The 23703-nt window shown below is 47.5% G+C and overlaps 1 protein-coding gene across 4 annotated transcripts in view; it reads right to left on the reverse strand.

Annotated features, from left to right (window-relative positions):
* Positions 1 to 7810: 7810 nt before the first annotated feature.
* Positions 7811 to 23703, reverse strand: part of GRIPAP1 (GRIP1 associated protein 1) — a 76486-nt gene continuing 60593 nt past the window's right edge. For 2 of the 4 annotated variants that reach the window (XR_011318025.1, XR_011318024.1), the window contains 3 exons: positions 14475 to 14629; positions 10161 to 11338; positions 7811 to 10033 (listed from right to left, as the gene is read on the reverse strand). Coding sequence is in view for 2 of the 4 variants with exons in the window: in XM_069747938.1 (XP_069604039.1) it covers positions 11249 to 11338; positions 14475 to 14629 (245 nt within the window). In the remaining 2 variants the exon portion in view is untranslated. Of the gene's footprint in view, positions 11339 to 14474; positions 14630 to 23703 lie in introns of all 4 variants that reach the window. The other 2 variants (XM_069747938.1, XM_069747939.1) reach the window with 1 other exon arrangement.

Below are 23703 nucleotides of genomic sequence, written 5' to 3' on the forward strand. Positions count from 1 at the left end.
CGACACGTGATGTCTTCCTGCTACCGAATGTACAATTAGAGCCCTTTAAATTAAGCTATGATCTAGCTAAAGCAATGAGACCCCGACTGCCCTCTTCGTTAGGGGGGCTGCACTATTCACATATGGGGGACTTTTCTAATTGCACCTTTTGGGGCTAATTAATTGCTCACATTGGGTCGTTTCTTATCCCCACAGATAAGGGGCGCCCTTAGGAATGTAAAAGATTAGAAAAATATGGCGTCCTCATTACAGAAATTGCACGAGAACATTCCATGCCACTCTATTAAAAAGAATAAAGCTGAGCTGTAATACTGCACACAACCTGTAGACTGGGGTGGTGCTGTTTTTAGAAGGAAAATAAAAAAAGCAAAAAACATGTTTTTATATATAGTAGGAACCTGTTTAATAGAAGGCATCCCAAGTGGGCTACCGGTCTCTAGGATGTTCATGTCCACTAAGTCACATCTCTTTTCAGAAACCACTTTTTTATTAACTAAGAAGACATAAAATAAATTTTAAAAAAATATCTTTAAAAAAAAACCTTACTTTTGGCTTCAAAAATTCTCTGTAGGACAAGAGTCAATTTTGCCCTTGATCGACGCTCATTTTGGGATTTTTGTGATCCACAGAGGAGACATTCCCCGCAGTCTGTGCTTCTGCTCGCCGCTGCCAATAGCTGCAGTTAACTTAGCCATTTTTTTTTATAGCAAATTGCGGCGCTGGGTAATGTCACCCTCCGGCAAGAAGAGGAAAAGTTTACATTTAATAAAATTCAGAGGCAAAAAAACAAAACAAAACAAAATAAGAGTAAATAGTGTAGCTGCTCTGCCCTGGAGTAAATGATGAATGTGACGGTTATACTATTACTGGACTAATTAGACTAAATGAAAACTTTAATTAGTGCGGAGTGATTGAGCTGGGAGTATTCAGGAAATACATAACTGTAGCTACAAGTCACAATCTACAAAATACTGAAATAATTAGCATTTAAAGCAACAGTACACACAGAACTGATACACTGTCATGCCTAATGCAGGATCTGTGTGGGCGGAGCATGAGGCAGGAATTTGAAGACCACGATCTCATTGGTAGGCTCATGCTCCGCCCATGCAGAACTTGCACTAGGCATAAGTGTATCAGAGGGTTCCCGTAAAGATTGTCTCCTCATTTCCATTGAAAGCCAAGATCAGGGGTGCTGTTTGTAGACTTAGGCTTCTTTCACACTAGCGTCGGAATCTCCCCGTCGCAATGCGTCGGGGAGAGATTCCGACGCTAGCGTTTAACGCTTTGCACAATGGGTGCAGCGGATGCATTTTTCCGGCGCATCCGCTGCCCCATTGTAATGTGCGGGGAGGTAGGGGCGGAGTTCCGGCCGCGCATGCGCGGTCGGAAAAAGCGGTCCGTCGGGAGAAAAAAACGTTACATGTAGGGTTTTTTTTTCCCGACGGTCCGCCAAAGCACGACGCATCCGTCGCAAGACGGATGCGAAGTGTGCAAATCCGTCGCAAATGCGTCGCCAATAGAAGTCTATGGGGAAAAAACGCATCCTGCAAGCACTTTTGCAGGATGCGTTTTTTCTGCAAAACGACGCATTGTGACGGATTTACAAAAAACGCTAGTGTGAAAGTACCCTTAGCGGTTTTGTTATTCCCGTGCCTGTAGGAAAATGTATCAGTTCTAAAGGGCCGGCCATTGGTTCATCATGAAGATAATTGATCGTGGTGCTTATGAGTTGTTGTTTTTTTTCACTATTCACTCCCAAAGCTTAAGGCTATGTGCACACGTTCAGGATTTCTCGCAGAAAATTCCTGAGAAAAACCGGACATTTTCTGCAAGAAATCCGCAAGAAAACCGCATGCGTTTTTGCCTCCGTTTTGACGCGTTTTTGCTGCGGTTTCTACGCGTTTTTTTCCGGACACTTTCCAATGCATTTTGTAGTGGGAAATCCGCAAAAAAAACCCGCAAAATTAATGAACATGCTGCGGTTTTTACCGCGATGCGGTTTTGTCGCGGAAAAAAATGGCATCATGTGCACAAAACATGCAGAATTCATTCTAAATGATGGGATGCTTATTGTATGCGTTTTTTTGCGGTTTTATAGCGTTTTTATCGGGAAAAACCGCAAAAAAATCCGCAAAAAAAACGCAACGTGTGCACACAGCCTCATTCAGAATTCTGCTGGCTTCTGGTCACTTGAAAGAGAATGGTGGAGATCTTGTGATCACAATTAAAGGGAACCTGTCATATTGGACATGCTATAGGGCAGAAGGAGCTGAGCAGATTGATATATAGTTTTGTGTCAAAAGATTTAGCATAACTAGTATTTTTAATATTTTACTTCCTGCTAACTCTGGGCTCAGGAGTCCAGTGGGCGTTTCTAACACAGTGTCAATCACCGCACACTGGACTTCTAAGCATAGAAAAAACAGAGGTTTAGAGCAAGAAATTAGTAGTTGTACTGAAACAAAGGTAAAGCAAAATATTTTCAAAGTAGGCAGGCAATATAGTATCCAACAAACAGCAGCAAAGATCTCAGCCTGACTTAGGTGGAAGTCTATTTATATTTCTCAGAATGACGATTATTACCTTCACTACTGCCTATTGTTCACATGGCTCATTCTACTGCTGTGTTTTGCTCACTGTGCCGGTCTTGCTGTACAAGAGAAGGGATCACTAGAGGGAAAGTTTAAACACCTGTTAAATGTATAAAAACAAAGATTGAAATATTCATATAAGCATAGTAAGAACATTACATCCAAATTCCGGTTAGGCCTCTTTCACACGTCCAGATAATTTTGGTACCGGAGTTATCGGTGTGCTCACGTAGTATATCAGTGTGGCACACGTGCGCCAGCCATGTGCCGACTGAGGACCACACGGACCGTGCGTGCAGGAGACAGCGCTACAGTTAAGCGCTGTCCCCTGCTTTTGGTGCTTAAGCGTGCTGAAGCCGGCATTCATTCCTTCTCCCCAGCAGCGTTCACTGTAGAGGAGGAATGAAAAATCAAGGTTTTTTTTTGTGTTAAAAATAAAGTTTGCGGGTCACATCCCGCCTCGCATCCCCTGTGCACCCGCCCGCTTGCCGAGAAATACTCACCCAGCTCCTGCGATGTATGCTCAGCGCCGGCAGCAGGTCCTGTGTGAGTGGTCACATGGTACCGCGCATATTCATCACTGTAATGAGCGGTACCATGTGACCACTCACACAGGACCTGCTGCCGGCGCTGAAAGCATACATCACAGGAGCTGGGTGAGTATTTCTTGGCAAGCGGGTGGGCGCACAGGGGATAGGAGGCGGGAGGTGACCCACAAACTTTATTTTTAACACACACAAAAAAAACCTTGATTTTTCATTCCTTCTCTCCAGCAAACGCTGCTGGGGAGAAGGAATGAATGCCGGCTTCAGCACCAAAAGCAGGGGACAGCGCTTAACTGTAGCGCTGTCTCCTACACGCCGTCCGTGTGGTCCTCAGTCGGCACACGGCGGCCGCACGTGTGCCACACTGATGTGCTACATGAGCACACGGACACGGATAACTCCCGTACTGAAATTATCTGGACGTGTGAAAGAGGCCTTAAAGGGAACCTGTCACCCCGTTTTTTCAGATTGAGCTATAAATACTGTTAAATAGGGCCTGCGCTGTGCGTTACTATAGTGTATGTAGTGTACCCTGATTCCCCATGTATGCTGAGAAATACATTACCAAAGTCGCCGTTTTCGCCTGTCAATCAGGCTGGTCTGGTCAGGTGGGCGTGTTCACAGCGCTCTTTTCTTCTCCAGCTTTCCGTTGGTGGCGTAGTGGTGTGCGCATGTCCAAGGTCCGAATTCCCTGCGCCCACGTGAAGACACAGCGCGCGATCTGCGCTGTAATCCCTTGCATCGGTGGGGGCGGCCATCTTCCTGGGGCCGCGCGTGCACAGATGGAGTGCTCTGCTGCACGGGGCTTCAGGAAAATGGCCGCGGGATGCCGCGCGTGCGCATTAGAGATCGCGGCGGCCATTTTCCCAAAGCCGAGTTTGCATCTCGGCTTTGGAAAAATGGCCGCCGCGATCTCTAATGCGCACGCGCGGCATCCCGCGGCCATTTTCCTGAAGCCCCGTGCAGCAGAGCACTCCATCTGCGCACGCGCGGCCCCAGGAAGATGGCCGCCCCCACCGATGCAAGGGATAACAGCGCAGATCGCGCGCTGTGTCTTCACGTGGGCGCAGGGAATTCGGACCTTGGACATGCGCACACCACTACGCCACCAACGGAAAGCTGGAGAAGAAAAGAGCGCTGTGAACACGCCCACCTGACCAGACCAGCCTGATTGACAGGCGAAAACGGCGACTTTGGTAATGTATTTCTCAGCATACATGGGGAATCAGGGTACACTACATACACTATAGTAACGCACAGCGCAGGCCCTATTTAACAGTACTTATAGCTCAATCTGAAAAAACGGGGGTGACAGGTTCCCTTTAATGAGAGTCCCTGCTTATGGGTCTTTACAAGAGGAGGAGCTGTGTGGAAGCTGTCAATCACCGCTAGGGTAGGACCGCCCTCTGGACTCTTAGCAAATAATGAGAAGGAAATCCAATAGTCATACTGCCTTCTATGTTATGAAATACATTGTACTCTTCTCCGAGGCTCCTTAGTGGACTGGCAGCGTACACAGCCCGGGAGTTGGGATCACCAGCAATCTACAGGGCATACAGCCCAAATGTTGGGAGCACCAAAAATCTACAGGGTATATAGCCCAGGTGATGGGAGCACCAACAATCTACAGGGTATGTAGCCCGGGTCATGGAAGCACCAATAATCTACAAGGTATACAGCCCGAGTGATGGGAGCACCAACAATCTACAGGGTATACAGCCCGGGTGATGGGAGCACCAACAACCTACAGGGCATACAGCCCAAATGTTGGGAGCACCAACAATCTATAGGGCATACAGCCCGGGTGATGGGAGCACCAACAATCTACAGGGTATACTGCCCAGGTGATGGGAGCACCACCAATCTACAAGGTATGCAGCCCGGGTGTTGGGAGCACCACCAATCTACAAGGTATACAACCCGTGTGATGGGAGAAAAAACAATCTACAGGGTATACAGCCCAAATGTTGGGAGAACCACCAATCTACAAGGTATACAACCCGTGTGAAGGGAGTATCAACAATCTACAGGGCATACAACCCAAATGTTGGGAGCACCAACAATCTACAGGGCATACAGCCCGGGTTATGGGAGCATCAACAATCTACAGGGTTTACAACCCAAATGTTGGGAGCACCAACAATCTACAGGGCATACAGCCCGGGTGATGGGAGCATCAACAATCTACAGGGTATACAACCTAAATGTTGGGAGCACCAACAATCTACAAGGTATACAACCGTGTGATGGGAGCATCAACAATCTACAGGGTTTACGACCCAAATGTTGGGAGCACCAACAATCTACAGGGCATACAGCCCGGGTCATGGGTGCATCAACAATCTACAGGGTATACAGCCCGGGTGATGGGAGCACCAACAATCTACAGGGTATACAGCCCGAGTGTTGGGAACACCAACAATCTACAGGGTATAAACCATATGTGGGTTTTAAACACTTCAGTAGTCATCTAATTTATCTCTTAAAGGGGAATCACACATTTAGGGTATGTTCACACGTTCAGGATTTCCATCCTTTTTTTTTCCTGTTTTTTAAAAAACTGCAGCTCTTGGCAGAAAACGCAGGTCCTTTTTTTGGTCCTTTTTTGGTCCGTTTTTGATGCGTTTTTTGATGCGTTTTTTTGATGCAGTTTTCTAGCCAGAGTCTGTGTGTTTTCTAGGAATTTTTTTAGGGTTAAAATGGCTGAAAATACCCTAACCCTACCCCTACCCCTACCCCTACCCCTAACCCTACCCCTATTCTAACCTTAGTGAAAAAAAAAAAAAAAAAATTCTTTATTTTTTTTATTGTCCCTACCTATGGGGGTGACAAAGTGGGGGGGGTGTCATTTACTATTTTTTTATTTTGATCACTGAGATAGGTTATATCTCAGTGATCAAAATGCACTTTGGAACGAATCTGCCGGCCGGCAGATTCGGCGGGCGCACTGCGCATGCGCCCGCCATTTTGCAAGATGGCGGCGCCCAGGGAGAAGACGGCCGGACGGACACCGGGTGAGTATAAGGGGGGGAGATTAGGGCACGGGGGGGGGCATCAGAGCACTGGGGGGGGGGGCATCGGAGCACTGGGGGAGGGCATCGGAGCACGGGGGGGCGGGATCGGAACACGGGGGGGGGCAGCCACACTCCGCCCACGCACTTCCGCCCGCTCCCCGCACTTCCTGCTGCAGCGGTTCTGCACATCAAACCGCAGTAAAACCTGCAGATATATTTTTGATCTGCGGGTTTTACTGCGGTTTGGACCTCACAATGGAGGTCTATGGGTGCAGAACCGCTGCGGCTCCGGAAAAAGAATTGACATGCTCCTTCTTTTTTCCGGGAGCTATTCAGCGCGTCTTTTTTTTTTACAATTTCCGGACCATGTGCACAGTGTGTCCTGTTTTCCATAGGGTACAGTGTACTGTACCCTGCATGGAAAACAGCTGCGGAACCGCAGCGGCAAAACCGCCGCGGTTCCGCGGTAAAAAACGCACTGTGTGAACATGGCCTTAATGTTTAAGAGATGTCTTAAAGTGGAACTGTCATTTTAATAACTTTCCCATAAATCAATAGTACGCATGAAAATAAGCAACTTTGTAATATATCTTATCAGAGAAATCTTCTTTCTCCTTCTGATCTTTCAACTTTAACACAAGGGTGAAATGTGTCCTCAGAGAAGACAGGTTTGTCCCATTACTGAGATAGGAGATGACCATCTCAGTCGCTTGTCTGTTCCGTCTTTACAGGGGCAGTGGAACAATCCATTAAAGGGGTTCTCTTTCCTGCGCACTGATGCTTCTCTATTTTTTGTCTAAATTCAGCCTCCTTCTGGTTTCCTGTAAATAAATAGAGAGCAGTGCATTGTGGGGGCTGTGATGTCCGACAACTGGATAGAGCCGAATCGTTGTCTGTTTCCAAGGGCAACCTGCAGAAATCATCAGGACCAGACAGAATATGCTGGCCGTCCACCAAGTGATACCAGCAAACAAGGACAAGGATGTCACCCAGAGCTGCCATTTTATTAAAAAAAAACGAGACCAGGAATTAGTATTTTTTTCTCCCTCAATGAGACTAAAATTTGCGGCCTTGGATTCTACTTTAACTCACAGGGATCATTAAATGAGGCTACCTGCCGCCATTTTTGAGTGGTATCCGCTTCAGTAAGCAAAATGTTTTTGAAACACGGCCTCGGTACTAACTGAGCAAAAGTGTCCTCGTTGCCCATAGCAACCAGAGCTCGGCCATTATTTTTTTTACCTGCTGAGGTAAAACGAAAGCTCCATGGTGATTGGCTGCTATGGGTAACAGACAGCTTCCCTTCTGCAAGGATATCCTGTCATGTGACTTTTACTTAAAGCGGAGGTCACATGACAGGAAGTCGATGCAGAATCGTCCTTTTTCAGCTACCATGGAAACCCCAGAGCCAGCGTGACATTTACAATTGTGCCGAGTAGGGAGGAACCTAATCTGAGCTCCATTTTTATGCACAGTATATCTTTAATGTATTCAAAATGGCCGTCCCCACTAGGCAGTAGGTTATAATGAGACAAAAAGTGGCGGACTCCAGCCTTGAGGGATGAACCTGAAGACCTGGAAGGGGGGGCTGAATCAATTATGGGCGGTCACCCATGACATCAAGTGTATAGGACACCAAGCAAATGACACCGGCATGGAGGTTTTAACTCTTTATTGTCCAGTCACGTACACGTTGCAGTCCTGTGCTGGCAGGTGGCATGCGTGACGGTAGAATATGGCTGTTTGGACGTCCTCGTGCTCCTCAGATGGCGCCGTTCCCACGGTGATGCCAATTATAAAATAATCAAGGTGTCCAGAAAAAAAAATTATTAAAAGACATTGTGGCCGACCACCGGCCAACATACCTCCAGTGTAACATGGTCCGCCATGTCTGCCCAATCTCGCATACAATGATATATTTATATACAGGTCATTTTACAAGTCACGGTGCATTATTAAATATATTCTGTATAGATAGCGCCAGTCACAGCCGGGAGCACAGCACATTATATACAATATAAGGGCCACAGGCGTCTGACCATAGGGTGCATTATAAAGCCGCAGCAGTATTATTGGCCTGTCCTGAATACGTGATGGAGGCAGCCATTTTATGGAAGGAAAGAGATCTGCAGCCTATAGGCCAGCCATTAGTAACAACATAAACCATGGATTACTTAAAGGGGTTGTGAGAACAATATTTTGCTTTACTTAAATGCATGTATTTTGGGCTAATAATCATTTTTGCAATTGGTTTACATTACAAATGATGCAGCATTTGCCTGTTGCTGGCTGCAGAATGAGTTGTCTGAGAGTCGCTCAGTGAGCTTGTTCTGACGATCCAGTGGGAGAGTTCATAACTCTTATCTGCCTTTTTCTGAGGAGCTCTCAGCTGATTTACGGCCAGAGACCGCATCAAAGCTGAATGTGTCATGAAACAAAGAGCCTGTAAAAGCCAAATGGTGTAAAATGTTTAACAATTGATTTGCAAAAATGATTTTCTCCTTCCCCCCCCCCCCCCAAGCATACATTAACTTTAGAAAAGAAAAAAATTGCCCCCAGAGGTCGACAAACCCATTAAAAATGGCGCTCTGACTAGCATCTAGTGAATGGGCCTGCCTAGACCTCCAGGCCTTAAAGGGGGACTCTAGGGAGGGAAGCTATATGACACATTTCCAAAACAAAGGAGCGATCAGGGCTACTCAATAGAGACATGATAGTATTTTGGACACTGTAAGTAAGCCCCTTCATGTTAGGAATATATGGGGGTCTTAGCACAATGTCCTTCAGGGACGAGCTAGAGGAGGTTTCAGTGTATCTTCATTTAAGGGGGTCCTTGATGAGGACTGTCCTCGCACTACTGCGGCTGGGGTGATTTCTCTACACAGTCTATTCCATGGACGGGCAGAGCGTTTCACATCACTAATTCGTGGTTTTGCTGGCACTGAAGCGACGTCAGACAAGGAAGCCACCATATCCTCAAGAGTAACACCCCCCTAAACCGTGCCCCTTGTGAGTGAGGCACCCATACATAATTATTTTGGGGCAGAAGGACCAAGTATCTAAAGTATACCATAGCCTGCTGAGTCTCCATTAATGGCAGATGTCATGGAAAAGAAGGACTGGGCATGTTGAATTTCAATATGTCCAATCTTTTACTCTAAGAGGATATAAGCCATTGCCAGAGGTGTCTGGTAGCAGCTTCCTTCACCCAGAACACATCTACATATCAGAAAACCCAGCTTCACATCACTAGCTTAGCATGTAGCAGGTCCCGGTACTCCCTGTGGGGGGATGAAGCTGCAGCCACCCGGCACCCTAAACCTCAGGTAACTATATTAGTTGTGGCTGGTTTTGCCTTTTCAGAGTGAGATGAGTGTAATAAATAATAGCTGGTACCTCGCTCCGGTAGTACCGCGGTGTGTTCGGTGCTCCGCTCTGGTTGTACCACCTTAAAGTGCATGTCCACCTTTTAATGAAACCATGTTGCTGGTTTTGGGTCCTAAGTGCTGTGCTGACCTGTCCTTAGCGGCCGGGGTTTCTTTTCTATTACACAGAGAGTTCTGCAGAGATATGGAGCTGCTGAATAAAATAATGGGTGCCTGCAGCCACCAGCAGAGGGCGCTCAGGAGCTTAAAGGGGTAGTTCAGTAGTTAAAAAAACTCCACGAGATTTATAAAAAAAAAACAAAAAAAGACATTCCTTGCTTGATGCCTCCTACATCTACATATGTGACTACTGCAGCCAATCACTTACCTCAATGGTGATGCAGAAACTGATGAGATGAGTGATTTCCTGCACAGATCATGTTAATGTATGTGACAACATCACTGCAACCATCACATCACATACATCCAGATGACCGCTGCAGCCAATCACTTACCTCAATGGTGATGCAGAAACTGATGAGACAAGTGATTTCCTGCACACATCATGTTAATGTATGTGACAACATCACTGCAACCATCACATCACATACATCCAGATGACCGCTGCAGCCAATCACTTACCTCAATGGTGATGCAGAAACTGATGAGATGAGTGATTTCCTGCACAGATCATGTTAATGTATGTGACAACATCACTGCAACCATCACATCACATACATCCAGATGACCGCTGCAGCCAATCACTTACCTCAATGGTGATGCAGAAACTGATGAGATGAGTGATTTCCTGCACAGATCATGTTAATGTATGTGACAACATCACTGCAACCATCACATCACATACATCCAGATGACCGCTGCAGCCAATCACTAACCTCAATGGTGATGCAGAAACTGATGAGACAAGTGATTTCCTGCACACATCATGTTAATGTATGTGACAACATCACTGCAACCATCACATCACATACATCCAGATGACCGCTGCAGCCAATCGTTAGCTTTAGCAGGCTTTTGCAGCAGGATCAATGCTGCAGCAGACTGATGGATGTATGTGATGTCATCGCCACAGCAATGACATCACATATATCTCAAGTGATTACTGCAGCCAATCACTGGCCTCAGTGCAAGGCATTTTTAATTAAATTTTACAAAAATCCCAGACAGTCCTTACTGCATACAGGTGACACATTGTAATCAGTACTTGAACAGTATGCAGTGAGCTCCCTCTAGTGGTGACAGCCAGCATAACTGAATTCTATGTCAGAGCAGAGGATTCGGTGCTCTGTATCATGAAAAAGCACTGTGTGGCCATAATAAAGAGAAATGGTGTTTAAGAGTGACCTTCTCTTTTTGTAGGATTGGAGGTCGGACGGAGGCTCTAGGCATCGGAGAGTCTGTATGGATAATACCTGGGCTGAGAGGAGAAAATAAAGGGGAGACCTAAGGAAACTATGAGGCAGAGACCCCAGCTCTACAGTATATCACCATGAATCCGGTCACATCTGTGCAATTGTCCACACAGGACCACCGGGACTCACTGCGACCCCACAACATCCAGAAGAGAAAGATGCACACATGGAATGTTCAAGCCTGGGGGCGACGCGAGACGAAAATCGGGGAACAATGCCCATAAACAGTTCACCTAAATCATAGAGGGGCTACTATACTAAGGATGAGGTGGCCGAGGTAAGGCCACAGTCCGGGTTTCAGCTTTTGGAGGGGGTCTGGGGGCTCCCATGTGCCGGCACACATTCCTTGCTTAGTCGGACGATCTCCTGGGAGAGAGCTTCCAGGTCCTGCAAGGAGAAGGAGAAAGGGTTAAAACTCCACAGTCGTCAAGTTGGTGTATGCAATCCGGAGCAAAGATAGCAGACAATAAGTGTAAAAAATAAATATAAATAACAAACAATAAAGCCCCAGCCGGCATTACACAGCAGCAAATCATTCCGATGCTGCGGAAAAACCTGCAGCAGAAACTGACCAGGGGCAAGAACTCGGCAGACCTCAGAAGCCTCAGATACATGTGTGGACACTTGTCCTGTCGCTTCCATGGCCGCTGACCCTCACCTGGTGCTCGGTTATCATGTCCGTCATGTGGCGCCCCATGCTTCCTATATGAAGGTTGAGGCAACACTTAAGAAATCTGCCTCTCCCAGCAGTAGGAAGAGGCTTTTCATGTTGCTATTCCCAGGCCGCAGGTTCTATGCAATCGGAAAATCAATGGCATGGATTCCTAGCACACCGGCTGCCTGAGATCTGTTTGACCTTCTCATGTCCTCCAACTGCATAAGAAAGAGCAAAAATAGACTCCAAGTGAGTACCGGAGTTATGTTGCGACCGGAGAGGACAGGCCGCGGGCCTAGCGACTGGAAAGAGCGGGCTGCGGGCCTAGCGACTGGAGGACAGGCCACGGGCCTAGCGACCAGAGAGGACGAGCCGCGGGCCTAGCGACTGGAGAGGACGGGCCGCGGGCCTAGCAACTGGAGGACGGGCCTAGCGACTGGAGAGGGCGGGCCTAGCGACTGGAGAGGAAGAACCGCGGGCCTAGCGACTGGAGGATGGGCCTAGCGACTGGAGAGGAGGGGCCGCGGGCCTAGTGACTGGAGAGGAAGAACCGCGGGCCTAGCGACTGGAGAGGAAGAACCGCGGGCCTAGCGACTGGAGAGGAAGAACCGCGGGCCTAGCGACTGGAGAGGATGGGCCGCGGGCCTAGCAACTGGAGAGGATGGGCTGCGGGCCTACAGACTGGAGAGGATGGGCTGCGGGCCTAGAGACTGGAGGACGGGCCTCGGGCCTAGCGACAGGAGGGGACGGTCCGTGGGCGTAGCGTCCGAAGAGGACGGGCCGCAGGAGTAGCGACCGGGCCGTGGGTGTAGCAACTGGAGAGGTCGGGCCGCAGACGTAGCGACCGGAGTGGACAGGCCGCAGGCGTAGCGACCGGAAAGGATGGGCCGTGTGTGTAGCGACTGTAGAGGACGGGCCGCGGGTGTAGTGCTCACAGAGGATGAGCCATGTGTGTAGGAAATGTCTGACATATAGGAAAGCCTTGGTGTAAATTACTTACAGTAAATTACACTTTCATGGAAGCTTTTGCACAGGCTATAAATGAATTATCCCTTTCTCTGGGATCAGCGCTGAGCCAGGACATTGTGCGTCGGGCTTGATGTAAAGAGCTTTATCATTATGGCTTCAGAAAGGCTTTACTAAGATCCTGGAATTGATTGATTCGCTTTCCTGCTCCAGTAACTTACCGGCGGGTTTGTGATACTGAGCGGCAGGCGAGAAATACATGAGATCTTTGGGTAAGAGGTGAATTCCTTCCATGGAGTGGATATTAACTGCCATCTATCATAGACACAGTATGGATGGGTCCAGTGTGCGGCCAGTAGTGGGTATAGGGAGTGCTCAGTGCCAGGAGGGTGCCGACATCCATGGGCCCTTGGTGTGCTGCACATTGTATGCAGGGGCCACCATCATGGACACCAGCACTTCCTATAACAGGCAGGAGAGGTGGCAATACCACCCACTACAACTGTGATGGTCGGCGGCCCACAACGCCCTGGGACGAGCTGCGGCCGGTGCACGGAGCAGCGAGGCTCACCAGCACTGGCGGAGGGACGGCCCCTGAGTGCTCCTGGATCAGCACATTGCTAAAACGGTCATATCCTTGTATTGATTAAAAGTCTTGCAAAATAATAAGGCTGATATTGTCTCGTGGCTCATTTTCCAAAGCCTATTACCTGCCTCAGCAAGATCAAGCGACGTGAGGCCTCAGCCAAATCGTAGGAACAGCCCCCCAGGGGTGCTGGGGGGGCATACGTCTGTGCTGAAATGCAGAAGCCTGAAACTTAATGAAGCACCTCTGGTTTCAGGATGACAGGACCGCGCAGCCCTTTTGCACCACACTGAGATTTCTCTTACTGGGGATGTCACACAAGATCCTAAGCAATGGTCCAAATCCATCCTAGATGGGTGGAAGGTTGGGTCAGACTTCCACACTAATTCGCAAGCTGGCCATGAGCACTAATGGTGACTGCACCCCGGTCTGCCACGGATGAGCACATGGGCTATGCCCCACGGTACACTTGGAACTAGCACTGTCTTGCAAAACTTGCAAAACTAGTGCATGCTGTGAACCGGCGGTCCTTGCCGAAAATCGCTGTTAACGGTCTGTGCAGACAGCAGACGGGCACAATTATGTTCTTCTGAACCTACTCTAAGAGCAATCCCTGAAGAGTGCCACAGGGGTCCGCACCTTGTATTCAGCATGTGACCTGTATGATCTTCTCATATGTAGGATGACTTCTCCCTACGAGTACGAAGAGCGAGAGACACCTGAAACTGGCGGTATAACCAAATCTTCCCAAACATGCGCATGCTATCTGAATGGATGGAATATAGGCTGAACTGGATGGACAAATGTCTTTTTTCGGCCTTACTAACTATGTTACTATGTTATGTTAATGGGGATGGGGGTAAGCTGCTGGCACACACCCCCCATGGCCGCTTATCTTCCAAGTGAACAAAAGGATGGAGCATGGTGAAATACAACTGCCCGATCCGTCTCTTCTCCAAAAATGGCCAAAAGTTGGAAGACCTCATACACATTAGACCATCGTCAGGTCCCACGGACATTTATCTCGTGAGCATAGGAGACTTTTTACTCTTCAGTACAAGGGCTTTTGCGTTTTGCCCAGTACACCCAGTTCCTTCTTTCCTGGTTATCACAATAACTGACTAGCACTGCTGGTTCCAGCACGTTGGCTCCTGGCAGTCCCTTCTGTTCAGTGCCAGCCTCATTTGTCATGTTGGCATCCGAGCTGTCTCACTGGTAGGCTCTTTGCCCTTTTCCCTGTCTCATCTAAGTGCTAGCACTCTCCTGGCCAGCTGTAGTGTCATCTCACCATGTTGGCGGTCACGTCCCGCACTCACCTTCTGCAGGTGCATGTTCTTGGTGAGCTGCTCCTCCAGCATGTTCTGCAGCTTCTTATTCATCTCCCTCAGGTTCTCATCACCTGGTTTCACCAGATCTCGGAGGACACTACTGAGGCTGCTGCGATCTACCTGCCCATGAATGGCCGAAACGTCTGCAAGAAAGAGAGAAGAAGTTGGTTACTCCTTATAGGCCTAGGAGAAGGCGCCATCTCAGCCCTTAGACCACGGCTGGACACAAAGTCCTAGAACCATCGGCAGGAAGGAAGTAGGGTTGTGGGTAGATGCATCTTGTGCCATGGCCACAAAGTTGGCATCCCTACTGTGTGTCGTGCCATAAGGTCTCAGCCTGTTCACCCCGTTAGGTGGGAATCATACAATGCTGCTTTGATTGCAACCTAAATAATTCAAGTCCTTATAATCTCCATCCACATTTGCAGGAGCCGAACCCCCCCAACACTCGCTTGCCCGCTCCATCCTCATCAGTGCGGCACACCCCTCACCTCTCCCATTTTATGCCCTAGTAAATAAAACATCAGCCAATCTTCCTGCAGCTAAATTATTCACACCCTGCAGCCCCCCACTTGCTGACGGCCTCAAAATCCACAATGTATGTCAGGTTCTGTTAGCCTCAGATCAGGTGGATGGGGTCGAAGCCGGGCATCACCGTGTGATATATGATTGGAGGGGAAGCCTGGCACTGCATTAGGCGCAGCCGATTCCCCCGGCGCCACGCTGCACTTAGAGTGATGGGTCGTGCCCGGGCAGTGTGGGGCATGGAGCACTCAGATGGAGACTTAACACGTAATGCTAAGGAGGGGTCAATGGGCATTAACTGGCACCAATCATACGTTGGCACCGACACTCCTCACGGCTGAGATCATCATGATTCTGCTCAACTAATGCGACATGATCGCCAGCAGGTATCGCGTCAGGCGGTGACATATGTCAGATTGGCGAGGAGAGGGTGGCAGAGCAACGCGCCAAGCATCCAGACACATTATAACATCAGGGTGTTAGTTAACCTGCGCTAGACGGCCCCAATCCCTGGTGGCCACCACCTCCTGTGCAGCCAGGTTTAACCCTCAGCTTGCCCAAATAGCTCTGCACTCAGTAGCTTAATCCCGTCTTTTCCATAGTGTTACATAACAGTCTGCTGCCACATCCCGCTCGTTTCACGCCGGTCCTTCTCCGATAACTAGGACTGGCTTAACCCCTCATCTTCCAGCGCCAAGGCAGGCATTACTGATATGTACTTTTCTGCCAAAGACCTACTTATCTCCTCTAAGAAAACGCCAACATAGCAATAAATGGTCTTATTTACCTAGGGCACGTGAGGCCAGAATGGTTATTTTCTGACGAGTAATGTTAGTAAATTTTGTACCCTTATATCTGTAATGAGAAGAGAATGAGGTGTTTTCACTTCTTTAAGTGCTAGCAAATCTGGATCCATTAGTATTGTCCTGTATGGAGGTATGTGCTAGTGTCTTGTATGGGAGGTATGTGCTAGTAAATCTGGATCTATTGGTAATGTCTTGTATGGGAGGTATGTGCTAGGAAATCTGGATCCATTAGTATTGTCCTGTATGGAGGTATGTGCTAGTAAATCTGGATCTATTGGTAATGTCCTGCATGGGAGGTATGTGCTAGTAAATCTAGATCCATTTGTATTGTCCTGTATGGAGGTATGTGCTAGTAAATCTGAATTAATGATGTCTTGTATGGAGGTAAGTGCTAGTAAATCTGGATCCATTCGTAATGTCTGTTATGGAGGTCTGTGCTAGTAAATCCGGATCTATTGGTAATGTCTTGTATGGGAGGTATGTGCTAGTAAATCCAGATCCATTGGTAATGTCTGGTATTGAGGTATGTGCTAGTAGATCCGGATCGATTGGTAATGTCTCGCATGGGAGGTATGTGCTAGGAAATCCGCATCCATTGGTAATGTCTTGCATGGGAGGTATGTGCTAGGAAATCTGAATCCATTGGTAATGTCTTGCATGGGAGGTATGTGCTAGGAAATCTGAATCCATTGGTAATGTCTTGCATGGGAGGTATGTGCTAGTAAAGCGGAATCCATTGGTAATGCCTTGCATGGGAGGTATGTGCTAGTAAATCTGAATCCATTTGGTAATGCCTTGCATGGGAGGTATGTGCTAGTAAATCTGGATCCATTGGTAATGTCTTGCATGGGAGGTATGTGCTAGTAAATCTGGATCCATTGGTAATGTCTTGCATGGGAGGTATGTGCTAGGAAATCTGAATCCATTGGTAATGTCTTGCATGGGAGGTATGTGCTAGTAAAGCGGAATCCATTGGTAATGCCTTGCATGGGAGGTATGTGCTAGTAAATCTGGATCCATTGGTAATGTCTCGTATGGGAGGTATGTGCTAGTAAATCTGGATCCATTGGTAATGTCTTGCATGGGAGGTATGTGCTAGTAAATCTGAATCCATTGGTAATGTCCTGCATGGGAGGTATGTGGTAGTAAAGCGGAATCCATTGGTAATGTCTTGCATGGGAGGTATGTGCTAGTAAATCTGGATCCATTGGTAATGTCTTGCATGGGAGGTATGTGCTAGTAAATCTGGATCCATTGGTAATGTCTTGCATGGGAGGTATGTGCTAGGAAATCTGAATCTATTGGTAATGTCTTGCATGGGAGGTATGTGCTAGTAAAGCGGAATCCATTGGTAATGTCTTGCATGGGAGGTATGTGCTAGTGAATCTGGATCCATTGGTAATGTCTTGCATGGGAGGTATATGCTAGTAAATCTGGATCCATTGGTAATGTCTTGCATGGGAGGTATGTGCTAGGAAATCTGAATCCATTGGTAATGTCTTGCATGGGAGGTATGTGCTAGTAAAGCGGAATCCATTGGTAATGCCTTGCATGGGAGGTATGTGCTAGTAAATCTGGATCCATTGGTAATGTCTCGTATGGGAGGTATGTGCTAGTAAATCTAGATCCATTAGTATTGTCCTGTATGGAGGTATGTGCTAGTAAATCTGAATTAATGAGGTCTTGTATGGAGGTATGTGCTAGTAAATCTGGATCCATTCGTAATGTCTGTTATGGAGGTCTGTGCTAGTAAATCCGGATCTATTGGTAATGTCTTGTATGGGAGGTATGTGCTAGTAAATCTGGATCCATTGGTAATGTCTTGCATGGGAGGTATGTGCTAGTAAATCTGAATCCATTGGTAATGCCTTGCATGGGAGGTATGTGCTAGTAAATCTGGATCCATTGGTAATGTCTTGCATGGGAGGTATGTGCTAGTAAATCTGGATCCATTGGTAATGTCTTGCATGGGAGGTATGTGCTAGTAAATCTGGATCCATTCGTAAGGTCTGTTACGGAGGTCTGTGCTAGTAAATCTGGATCTATTGGTAATGTCTTGTATGGAGGTATGTGCTAGTAAATCTGGATCCATTGTTAATGTCTTGTATGGGAGGCATGTGCTAGTAAATCTTAATCCATTGGTAATGTCTTGCATGGGAGGTATGTGCTAGTAAATCTGGATCCATTGGTAATGTCTTGTATGGGATGTATGTGCTAGTAAATCTGGATCCATTGGTAATGTCTTGTATGGGAGGTATGCAGCCAATCTGCAATACTTGACTGAATACTAGCAGACAATCTCAGCACACTGCATCTGTGGTGATAGGAAACCATCAAAAAGCAGGACAGCTGCTGCTGACGGACCTAATTATGATTTATTTAATTCATGTGAATGCTAGCGTTGGATTTTCATATCTAATTGATCCGGGGGCTGCTGGGAGACAGAATCATCAAATTATCCATCACAGCAGTAACAGATCTGTCAACTTGCTGATGGTTTCCATGAATAGTTTTATTAGATTTACTGTTTCTCTTCCCATTTGAAAGATCATCTTACAAATGTGCTTTGATGGTGGGATTCTGGGTAAAACCCTCCTGTGAGAGCGCGCAGTCAGGTCTGGAGCATCAATCCGAATCCCACTTAGGTTTTGTTGAAATATTAATTAACTTGTTAAAATCTTAAGTGAATCTTTTTTTCCGTTTCTCTGTAGAGCTCAGCAGCTCCTAGTGTTTTACCATGAACAAGAGCAGCTTGTGATGATAATGTATGCCGTGTATATATCTACTATATGTTACATATTCCATAGCGCTGTACACAGACTGTGATGACCCCACTGATCCCTACAAACAGGGGAGAACCAGGACCCCACTGCTTACCACCCACCATGCATAACCGTACATTTCCCCACACAAGCTCCAAACTCGCTGCTAAGACCAAGAGATAGATTATGCAATTCTGTCTGCCAGCAGCCGCCACAAGAGGGAGCTCCCTGCACTCAAACCGAAGCTGCTAACACAGAATACACACAGCTCCACCTAGTGGCAATTACAGGTAGACACAAGGGTTTTCATTATTAACTCACTCAATTCAATTTTACGCTTTTGCAAAAAAAAAAAAGAAATATATATTTTTTTTAATATTTTATACTTTTAATAAGTTCCCATAAGGTACGTGGGGACCTGTGATCACAGTGTGTAGTGAAATTGAGGATCTCTTATGAAAACCCCTGATCGACTCTCGGGAGAAGGTGGGGAATGGTCAACATGTTGAAGCTTTTTAAATGCTGCAGTTGCTCTCGACAGCAGCATTTAAGGGGTTAAACTGTTGTGACCGGCGCTGGCTGTGACTGTCTGGTGCCGGCTATGTAACACGGCCAGTATGCACACTATATATGTATGGAGCGGGCTCAGCTCCTGAACCTGCTCCGTAGAAGCGATGCACACTTATACGGCAGATGCCACTAAAGGGTTAAAGGGTTTTTTTCATCATCTCATAGGATATATCCCCTTTATGATCTTTGGGGGGAGCAGGGAATGATCAGGACGGGATGCGGAGTTACACCCACACTGAAAATCTCAGGATTGCTGGTGGTCTGTGGTCAGATCCCCACGACCATAAATGTATTTGGACATCAGGAGAGGAGTATGTCTGGTTTGGGTTCACCCTTGTGATCCACATGGACCCACCCTGCCTGGGAGAAGCAAATGTAGGATATCAAAGTCAGGTCCCATCCCCCCCCAGCTCCCATAAAGGAGGCTCCTGGGGAGCAGGGATGTCTTTGCTGAGTTTGGAGGTCGCTTTTTTCAGTCTAGAACAAAGGTAATCAGATCCAGTGACAAACCAAGGACAGCTAGGGAGAGGCACGCCAGCATACGCTGAGGAAGGAGGCACCGATGCCAACGCAGACTGGCAAACAGGTGGTGGTGGGGGAGCAGTAACGCTGGCACCTCAGCCGCATCCGCTCAGACACCCACTGTGCCGGCAATAGGCAAATTCTCTACAGGAAAGTGTTTACTTAATGACCGCGAGCGATTGCTTCCCCGAGAAAATAACCGCAAGGAGAGGAAAGAAAAAAAGGCTTTATTATAGGCAGCGGTTACAGCCAAGCTGCGATCCCCCGGCGGAGCCGCCATCATCCAGGAGGGGCGCCCACTGAGGACGCATTAACCAGAGAAGTAATGAGCAAGAGATGGATACCGAGCCTTGTGCAGATGCAGAATGGCTGATCACTGTGGGCACATGGCTGAGGCATGGGAAGGATGACTGATAATGGGGGGCAGCGGAGGTTAAAGGGAACTTGTCTCCCCCAAAATCGAAGGTGAGGTAAGCCCACCAGCATCAGGGGCTTATCTACAGCATTCTGTAATGCATTCTGTAATGCTGTACAGTCATGGCTAGAATTTTTGAGAATGACACCAAAATTATATTTTCACATGATCTGCTGGCCTCTGGTTTTTATTAGTGTTTGTCTGATGTTTATATCACATACAGAAATATAATTGCAATCATATTATGAGTACCAATAGGTTATATTGACAGTTAGAATGAGTTAATGCAGCAAGTCAATATTTGCAGTGTTGACCCTTCTTCAAGGCCTCTGCAATTCTCCCTGGCATGCTCTCAATCAACTTCTGGACCAAATCCTGACTGATAGCAGTCCATTCTTGCATAATCAATGCTTGCATTTTTGCCAGAATTTGTTGGTTTTTGTTTGTCCACCCGTCTCTTGATGATTGACCACAAGTTCTCAATGGGATTAAGATCTGGGGAGTTTCCAGGCCATGGACCCAAAATCTCTATGTTTTGTTCCACGAGCCATTTAGTTATCACCTTTGCTTTATGGCAAGGTGCTCCATCATGCTGGAAAAGGCATTGTTGGGCGCCAAACTGCTCTTGGACGGTTGGGAGAAGTTGCTCTTGGAGGACATTCTGGTACCATTCTTTATTCATGGCTGTGTTTTTAGGCAAGACTGTGAGTGAGCCGATTCCCTTGGCTGAGAAGCAACCCCACACATGAATGATTTCAGGATGCTTTACAGTTGGCATGAGACAAGACTGGTGGGAGCGCTCACCTCTTCTTCTCCGAATAAGCGGTTTTCCAGATGTCCCAAACAATTGAAAAGGGGATTCATCATAGAAAATGACTTTGCCCCAGTCCTCAGCAGTCCACTCCCTGTACCTTTTGCAGAATATCAGTCGGTCCCTGATGTTTTTTCTGGAGAGAAGTGGCTTCTTTGCTGCCCTCCTTGAAACCAGGCCTTGCTCAAAGAGTCTCCGCCTCACAGTGCGTGCAGAAGCACTCACACCAACCTGCTGCCATTCCTGAGCAAGCTTGGCACTGCTGGTAGTCCGATCCCGCAGCTGAAACAGTTTTAAGATATGGTCCTGGTGCTTGCTGGTCTTTCTTGGGCGCCCTGGAGCCTTTTTGACAACAATGGAAGCTCTCTCCTTGAAGTTCTTGATGATGCGATAGATTGTTGACTGAGGTGCAATCTTTGTAGCTGCGATACTCTTCCCTGTTAAGGTACCGTTACACATAGCGACGCTGCAGCGATACCGACAACGATCCGGATCGCTGCAGCGTCGCTGTTTGGTCGCTGGAGAGCTGTCACACAGACAGCTCTCCAGCGACCAACGATCCCGAGGTCCCCGGTAACCAGGGTAAACATCGGGTAACTAAGCGCAGGGCCGCGCTTAGTAACCCGATGTTTACCCTGGTTACCATCCTAAAAAGTAAAAAAAAACAAACACTACATACTTACCTTCCGCTGTCTGTCCTCGGCGCTCTGCTTCTCTGGTCTGGCTGTGAGCGCCGGGCAGCCAGAAAGCAGAGCGGTGACGTCACCGCTCTGCTTTCCGGCTGACCGACGCTCACAGCCAGAGCAGGAGGAGAGCAGAGCACAGCGCTGGAGGACAGACGGCTGTAGGTAAGTATGTAGTGTTTGTTTTTTTACTTTTAGGATGGTAACCAGGGTAAACATCGGGTTACTAAGCGCGGCCCTGCGCTTAGTTACCCGATGTTTACCCTGGTTACCAGCAAAGACATCGCTGAATCGGTGTCACACATGCCGATTCAGCGATGTCTACGGGGAGTCCAGCGACGAAATAAAGTTCTGGACTTTCTTCCCCGACCAGCGATCTCCCAGCAGGGGCCTGATCGCTGCTGCCTGTCACACTGGACAATATCGCTAGCGAGGATGCTGCAACGTCACGGATCGCTAGCGATATCGTCTAGTGTGACAGTACCTTTAGGCCAATGATGGCTGCACGTGTTTCTTTAGAGATAACCATGGTTAACTGAAGAGAAACAATGATACCAAGCACCAGCCTCCTTTTAAAGTGTCCAGTGATGTCATTCTTACTTAATCATGACTGATTGATCGCCAGCCCTGTCCTCATCAACACCCACACCTGTGTTAATGGATCAATCACTGAAACAATGTTAGCTGCTCCTTTTAAGGCAGGACTGCAATGATGTTGAAATGTGTTTTGGGGGTTAAAGTTCATTTTCTGGGCAAATATTGACTTTGCAAGTACAGTAATTGCTGTTAAGCTGATCACTCTGACATTCAGGAGTATATGCAAATTGCCATTAGAAAAAATGAAGCAGTAGACTTTGGAAAAATTAATATTTGTCTCATTCTCAAAATTTTTGTCCATGACTGTAGATAAGCCCCTGATGTATCCTGAAAGATGAGAAAAAGAGGTTAGATTATACTCACCCAGGGGCGGTCCGGTCCGATGAGTGTCGCGGTCCGGGGCCTCCTATCTTCTTACGATGAAGTCCTCTTCTTGTCTACACGCTGCGGCTCCTGCGCACTGCAGTACTTTGCTCTGCCCTCAACAGGGCAAAGTACGCCTGCGCCGAAGCCGCAGCGTGTAGACAAGAAGAGGACGTCATCGTAAGAAGATAGGAGGCCCCGGACAAGACAACGACGCCCATCGGACCAGGACCGCCCCTGGGTGAGTATAATCTAACCTCTTTTTCTCATCTTTCAGGATACATCATGGGCTTATCTACAGCATTACAGAATGCATTACAGAATGCTGTAGATAAGCCCCTGATGCTGGTGGGCTTAGCTTACCTTCGATTTTGGGGGAGACCGGTTCCCTTTAAGGGGATATTTCCCAACCTAGGATGTTATCACCTCCCTGCAGGACAGGGTGCGACCACTGGGATCCCCACCAATTCCGAAATCGGGGCTGTAAAATACCCGGGGCCGTACACAATGTGCATCGCTGCTCTCGGCTATCTCTGGTGATCACATAGACAGTGAATGGAGCAGAGGTGTGCATGTGCGGCCAACACGATTTTCCCATTTTCAGATGAGATGGAGGTCAGAGTGGTCAGAAGAAAGTTATCATCTGTCCTGTGAAGATCTGTGCTTGGAGGTCGCTTTTTCAGATGCTGCGCTCAAATTCTCCTACATACACAAAGCATTAAAAGAGAACATGTTGACTACCAGCTGCCACCACCAGGGGGAACTCAGGAGCCTACTGCAGACTACTCATACACTGAGCCTAAAAGTAATGCTGTCTGCACTGAGCTCCCCCTGGTGGCAGAAACAGGATAATGTACTATTGGAATTTGCTCACACGGAGGAACTTTCATACCAATTTCCTTGTGCACTCAACACTGAAATCCTCCCACAAACTCCTCTACAGTTGTGGCCAAAAGTATTTACACCCCTGCAATTCAGTCAGATAATACTCAGTTTCTTCCTGAAAATGATTGCAATCACAAATTCTTTGGTATTATCTTCATTTAATGTGTCTTAAATGAAAAAACACAAAACAGAATGAAGCCAAAAAAGCAAAACATTGATCATTTCACACAAAACTCCAAAAATGGGCCAGACAAAAGTATTGGCACCTTCAGCCTAAT

The sequence above is a fragment of the Ranitomeya imitator genome, chromosome 2 (assembly GCF_032444005.1).
Source record: "Ranitomeya imitator isolate aRanImi1 chromosome 2, aRanImi1.pri, whole genome shotgun sequence".
NCBI classification, from domain to species: domain Eukaryota; kingdom Metazoa; phylum Chordata; class Amphibia; order Anura; family Dendrobatidae; genus Ranitomeya; species Ranitomeya imitator.